This window comes from Aptenodytes forsteri, unplaced genomic scaffold, assembly GCF_000699145.1.
Source record: "Aptenodytes forsteri isolate BGI_AS27 unplaced genomic scaffold, ASM69914v1 Scaffold76, whole genome shotgun sequence".
Lineage (NCBI taxonomy): Eukaryota > Metazoa > Chordata > Aves > Sphenisciformes > Spheniscidae > Aptenodytes > Aptenodytes forsteri.
Genome location: NW_008794444.1, coordinates 4,633,541 through 4,640,719, shown reverse-complemented (window position 1 = coordinate 4,640,719; position 7,179 = coordinate 4,633,541). Strand labels below are relative to the sequence as shown.

General features: G+C 44.2%; 1 protein-coding gene across 1 annotated transcript in view; it reads right to left on the bottom strand.

Moving 5' to 3' along the window:
• MDGA2 (MAM domain containing glycosylphosphatidylinositol anchor 2) overlaps positions 1-7,179 on the bottom strand; it is a 258,623-nt gene that overhangs the window by 47,415 nt on the left and 204,029 nt on the right. Inside the window, exon 9 of the mRNA XM_009289913.1 lies at positions 5,469-5,617. Coding sequence (XP_009288188.1) covers positions 5,469-5,617 — 149 coding nt within the window. The remainder of the gene's footprint in view (positions 1-5,468; positions 5,618-7,179) is intronic.

The window sequence follows — 7,179 nt, the reverse complement described above, 5'->3', positions numbered from 1 at the left end:
GGCCCATCGATCCAGCCTGTCCAGGTCCCTCTGCAGAGCCTTCCTACCCTCGAGCAGATCAACACTCCCGCCCAACTTGGTGTCATCTGCAAACTGATTGAGGGTGCACTTGATCCCCTCATCCAGATCGTTGATAAAGATATTGAACAAGACCAGCCCCAAAACTGAGCCCTGGAGAACACCGCTCGTGACCGGCCATCAACTGGATTTAACTCCATGCACCACCACTCTTCAGGCCTGGCCATCCAGCCAGTTTTTTACCCACCGAAGAGTATGCCCACATGTCAAAGTCCTTGTATTTTTAATATACTACTATCCCTTTTGGTCACTGCAACAGACAATGTGGGCCCTTTAGGGGTCTAGGAGGTAACTGGACTTGTTCTGCCAGGTAAAGGCTGTGTACTCACTGCATGGACATGGTCCTGCAGGAGAAGCTGTAGAACCCCTCCATGACTAGGTCGGGACTGCTGAGATTAATTAACTTCATTCGTTCTTCCTCTGCTTTCAGATCTGTATCTTCAAGCATGAAATATATTGCCCTCATTCTCAGCCAACAAGCGACCGTAGACTCTTACCTATTCCTCTTGACTATACCCTGCTCTAGCTGTATCCCTAATTTCCAACTTAATTTCCAACTTACTCTGCTATAGAAGACTGTCGTATCATAAATGAGAATCTCAAACGGACCTTCACTTAGGCTCCATGCATCTCTTATTTTTCTGCTCAAATCTGTATTCAGATTTTCCCTTCAGCAGTGGGAAAATTGCAATTGATGCTCTGAGGTACTAGAATGATGTTCTCCTCTTGCATCAGATATGTGTCCTCTCATTGCCAGCCTGGAAAAAGCTCGTGAAAACTGGGGGGGAGAACGGATGGGCTCAATTCTTTCTTTCCCTTCTTTGGCACATGGAACTCAGATGGCAGATGTGCTTGCACATGCTCAGATGTACCAAGATAGTTGTTCACCACCTTTATGCTCTCTAAATTTGGGCAACATGCAGGAGAATGCATGGTAGTGAAAGGAATGCTTTAATCTTTGCTTCCTTTGGCTCTGGTGGCCCAAGAGAAGTAGATGTTATATACATCGTGGTATTTCTCTGCCACCTTCTGAATCTTTCTTTATGCTGAAGGTTGGCAGCAGGACAGGCCATAGACTGAATCCATTGTCCTCAAGGGCTTTCCTCCTTTCAGGAAAGGGGCCAACCACTTCAAGTCCCTTTTACCCTGCCAAAATTGTCTAGACTGGTCTTACAAGAACTGCAAATCAGACCAGGTCCCTTGCTATTATCTCTCATCAACTAAATGCTTTTTTTTCTAAGTGAACAAGCCAGAAATTTCCATGAAGAGAAGACCACATCCATAACACCTCCTTGGATGGGGCCTGGATGCATACTGCAGAGCTGTGCCGTCTCCTCAAGACATGCTTGAGGGCTCTGAGCGCTATCAAAGCACATGAACAGCAGCTCTTAGACTCACTCAACAAGTAAACTCTATGGCCATTTAGTTAATGCCTCATTTTTTAAAACAGTTATTTGTCACTGTTCAATTAAAGAGGAGCACAGAAATGCACACTGCTTGGTGGCTAGATGCTCTGTCACAGCAGGCTTGGCAGATACTGCAGCTCAGCATCCTCAAAGCCGATTAAAATCCAGCACCGGGAAGCCACTGTCCATGTGCTGTGTCAACTAGAAACGCAGACAAGAGCCTGTGCTTGTTAAAAAATGACGTTAAGCACTGAATGAATCCCCAAAAGGCTACAACAGGAGTGTCTGGGCTTAAGCAGAAAGCAAAGTGCTCTAAATAATTCCTGTTCCTCCCTGATTCTCCCAGAAGGGAGCACCCGTCACACGCTACCACGTCAGCAGGTCAAACTCGACTGAACAAACTTCTGCTCACCATCAGTGTGCTGTATGTGCAGTTTGTAGCTTTAAACATAGGGGTGGGCAGAGCGCTATACAATGATCTTCAGGAAAGACATGGATAACATGCATATAAATGCAGTGATTCTTACAGATTTTCAGTTCACTTCTTAAATTGATTAGTGTTGTTGTTAAAATGTATTTTCACTGTTACAAAACCACAGAATCCTGAAGGTCCCGATAGCACAACAGCTGCTCCTGGTATCCACGATGAAATAGCTCGTACCTCTTGCTCATACCTCTATGTAAAGAGAACTGAATTACATTAATTGCATACATCCCACCTCAGCTCGGCTCCTTTGCTTCAGCGTCTCTGTTCCACCCACCTTCTGCCTGCACTATACCTCTGGCACTGGATGTTTCTCTCCGGTAGCTTCTGTTGCCAGTAAAACTTTTCAAAACTCTGCTTGCCTGAGCTGGTCAAGGCAGAGACATCTCCAGCTCTACAATCTCACTATATGCCAACCAGTGGAGGTACTCCTGTTGTTATAATGCTGTATAATCTAATTACTCCTAGCAGCACAATTTGCCTTTAAGGAAAATCCCTAGTCTGCCACATTCTATTATCAGGCTCCTTTGCCCTTCAAAAGTTTCATTATTAAGCACATCCTTTGTGTTGCTTTCTACAACCACCTGGCAAATACAGAAATGGAGCTAAACCATTCTGCGTCTCATGAGAAACTCGTTTTTATAAAATTGCTTTAAAAATATTGTCAATATTACAAACTTTAACAATTCCACAGATAATCCAGCAAGCCTAAAGCTGCTATCAACTAAATATTCCCAAAATACTGCTTGGATTCTGTCTCAAGTGAAGCAGCAATGCACAGGTCAGGTAAAGAAAGAGGAAGAGATGCTTGCGCTCTGATTTTAGCATTCTTAATACAAAAGCAATTTACTGATCAGATGAAAGCAATGGTGTTAATCAAATCAGAAGCAAATACCAACACACTGACCCGCTACATAGCCCACTGGCAGTGACTGAAATGCATTAGAAGATTAAAACAAAGATTAAGAGCCGTCACCGTTTACAACAGCACCATGCTGGGCTGCAGGCTGCTCTCTAGCTCGGACCCTCGCTTCGACCTGGAAACCCTCCCGCCCTGTTTCCGCGATGAGCTTTGCACAGCCGTGAGCGGTGTTTTCTGCCACTCCCAAAGGATGCTCGTCCCCACTTTCAATGTTAAATAAAAACCATAGCAAAACCCAGTAAAAAATACAATGCTAAATCAAATAAACTATCTAAACACAAACAGTTCACAAGGCAATCTGCCAGTAGCTAGTACCAGTAGGTGTCAAAAAAAATTAAGAAGTTTAATTATCACCCTTGTTTCAGGGGGAATTACTGCAATAATGGGCGAGTGTGTCCGGATGGCTCACTAGGTTCTAAATCACCCATGGTTTAAATGTGGCTTCAGATAGACAAAAGGAAAATATTTTGATTATCCTGACAGAGTGTTGTCAAGGAAATTAAAGTAACTCTAGATAATTATATAAATAGATAATTACAAGTAAATTAAAATGAAATGGAAAAAAAAGAAGCTAAAAATCCTAATGTAATTAATTTCATTATATATTCTTTTACTTCAGCAAATTATTTTTTAAATTTAATAATTCCTCTCACGTACTGGGAATAATGGAACTGCTTTGTGCCCAATGACGCAAATGGTTGCATAAACATGTATTAAAAGTCACCGATTTTCATTTCAAATTAGTTAGATTCAGGCAGAGACAAACTCTGAGTGAAGGAGAGCCAGCACCCTCCAGGTATCAAAGCCCTTCCCTGGATGTGTCCCAGTCAACTCCACAACTACCACGGAAGTTATACGAGCAAAAAACCCCATCCCCTCAGCAGAAATAACATGCTCAAATTGTGTGTTTATTTTGCAGCTTAGAAAGCTCATCCCAGCAGGAGATCTGCGGAATAACAAAATACTTTCTGCACTCACATTTTCAAAAATGCATGTCTTCAAGAATCTGTCTTAATCCCCTATCTCTTTCTCCCTGCACAAACTGTTATTTCAGGCATTGAATAACCAAACATATACTTTCTAAATCAATCAGTTGTGGTATTATTTAAAGAAAAGCAAGCTCAACGGGAGAGTGTAAAACAAGACCAAAACAATATCAGATGGATTCTCACGAGTAAGCAGCAGAGCCTCTTCATTCAATCGCAGCAGGTCCAGGTTGGGGGCGGGAGCTGGGGGCACGTGCCCAGGAGCTGGGGTGGTGGGAGCCGTGCGACCCCGACCAGGCACGGCAGCACCGCCCGCGGCACGGCCTCTTCTGCCAGCGCACGCCTCAGCCAGACCAAGGCTGGCAGCCCAGCAGGTAAGATATGACTCGGAGGTGGACGTGGTGGCCAAGGAGGTGTTCATAGCAAGGAGCGTTATTTTCAAACCATGTATTTTTCCTTGAGATGCGACCCCGACCAGGCACGGCACGGCACGGCACGGCACGGCCTCTTCTGCCAGCGCACGCCTCAGCCAGACCAAGGCTGGCAGCCCAGCAGGTAAGATATGACTCGGAGGTGGACGTGGTGGCCAAGGAGGTGTTCATAGCAAGGAGCGTTATTTTCAAACCATGTATTTTTCCTTGAGAAAGCCCAGCAATGCCAAAACCCAAGCTGTCAGTGTTAATCTCTGGCACACTTGTAGTGTTCGGCATGGACAGTCACTAGACAGGATCGCGAACGAGTGTTATGGCACGACAATTTTCTGCCTTTAGAACATAAAATTGTGAGATTTTGTATGGGCTTTGCTGTAGGAAAGTGCAAGTGCAAACAAAGATCACTTTGCCCTGCAAAGGGGAGTAAGCAGAGGTGTTGCCATTTAACGAGAGTTTAAGCAACGCACAGACTGGTTCCTTCACTTTAATTGACTATTAAAACTCAAGCTTTGCAGCTATAACCTTCAAAGCAGACAGATGATATTTTTGTTTTAAGATTGTTAAAAGGAAAATTAATGGGGATGGCTATGTTAATTTAACAATTCCTCTGCAAGTGGGTTGGTCCCATGCTTCCTCAACAGTGCCAATTCCCGTTGAAAGTTCACAGTGAATCTATGAAGACACAAGAGTGATCGGCTTTGATGTGGTCAAGAAAGATGTCTCGGTTCTCAAAAGATCACCACGTGTTTCTGTAGGAAAGCTACAGCTGTCCCTATATTTATCTGTTTACATGGAAGATCTAATAAAAGATATATAGATACATACAGAGAGATAAAAAGTTTAATTTCACTGCAAGTTTCTTTCATGTAATCTTTCTAGCATATCTTGAGCCACAGCCTCTGCAAACCCTCTGAGGAACAGCTCTTTAATCTCTGCATTTCACACTGCAAATGTGCAAATTAGTTTCCAGGATCTGCAAGCGGCAGAGGACTACTTCTGCAAGATGGCAGCAAAACCTTCCAGAAGGAGGAGACACAACTCTGACTCACAGAAGATGAAAAGAGGGAGGAAATAAATAAATAAGATAAGATTAGCTCGGCTGTCCTCACAGAGGTCATCACTCAAAAGGCACATCCTGCACGAACGAATTTCTGTCCTCACCTGCCTAATCCCTAAGCGATAGGCAAGGATGCGGTCCACAGCGTCGGGGTTCATCTGGGTCCACTGGAGACTGTAGGAGTAGACGCGGGGTCTGTTCTGCCACAGGGGGTTGTAGGTGTCGTAGTAGAACTCGGGAGCGTAGGCTTTGCCTGCAGGAGACAAGAACAAAAATGAGGAAAACAAAGAAACCAGACAACGATCAGGCAGCGAGTTTTGGAAGCCAAGTGTTGATGCCCAGGCTGCAACCGTGCTCTCCCCCTGTGTTTTGAGTAATTTTGTTAAATATCTTCTTCCAAAAACACATTTTGGAATTATTTGCCTCCATCCACTTTTTGAAAGGATTCGTGGCAATGGTTGGCCTTTATCATTAACTCACTCCTCAGCGCAATCCGTGGCCCAGGTGTGGGCGGGGGTGGAATTATCTGAGCTCCCAGCAAAGGCAAGCTGGAGCGATGTAACATGCCCCTGCACCGATTTTTCATGGCCCAGCTGACTAAAATAGAAATATCAAAACAAGCTGCACTACACTGAGCAGAGAAATACTCAGTGACAGCTGCTGTACCTGGCACAAATAATACAAAATGACATCCGTGAGCTGGAAATACAAGATGGATATTTCCAGTGACTGCTGCCCTCATCACACCTTCTCCTCTCCAACTTCCCAAGTGAAAATGCATAGAAGCCGTCCTTTGTAACACCACAGATGTGCACGCTATTACAGCACATTATTTAGCTGAACATACCGATTTGCGCAACAGAGGGAAACGACATCTCACGGTGCATGTTGGGTACATGAGTGTTTCACCAGAATGTTATTATATGAAAAACCTAAGGATGATTTCCCAAACACATGACAAAACATTGCTTGAATTCACTGAATTTGAGTTCCCTTTGCCTTAAACCCAGGAATACTAGTGACACCTTTACATGTAAACTACCTTTCCAGCCTCTAGAGTATCCCATAAAGAGTAATTTGTGTATTATACCAAAAATGACACAGAGTGACCAATCTGTTTGCCTAACTACGGGCATGTAATGACATATGAGATGCAGTAGAGTAGCTGAGCCATCTAGACCGGGTGGAAGATATGACACAAGAGCTGTAAGAGACCCAGGACCTGCTAGAGCCATAGCTGGAGCTGCGTGCACCATCCTAGAGCATCTCACGTACCACCAGGCACCTCTGTGCAGGCAAATAAGTTGAGTCCATAAAGGCTATGAGCATGTGTGGTAGAGACAGGGGTGTTTGCAATTAGAGCTTCCCCAAAAACCTTTGAGGGAACTTCGCTCCACTGGAATACACAATTCCAACATACCCCCAAAAATGTCGGTGGATTTGTCCTAAAGGAAAGTCAAATGTTAGAGCACACACCAGTACGTGCCAAAGAGACATAGATCAGTTTTCTATTTTTAAGTCATTTTGCATCGATCTTTCTTTAGCATGCCATACCAACAATGCAGCATTGCTTCCGCTTCTTAAAGCAAAAAGGTTTGGATTGACTTGAAACAAATTTTAACAGCTGGATTTGTAGGAAGTGCTGCTAACCACCAGTTTTTGCCCTGACAGATACAACAGGAACAAAACCCCAAGTCAAAGACTGACCGAAAAAAAAAAAAAGAGTATAGCCCTGCGGAGGAGGACTTGGGGGTACTGGTGGATGAAAAGCTGGACATGAGCCGGCAATGTGCGCTCGCAGCCCAGAAGGCCAAT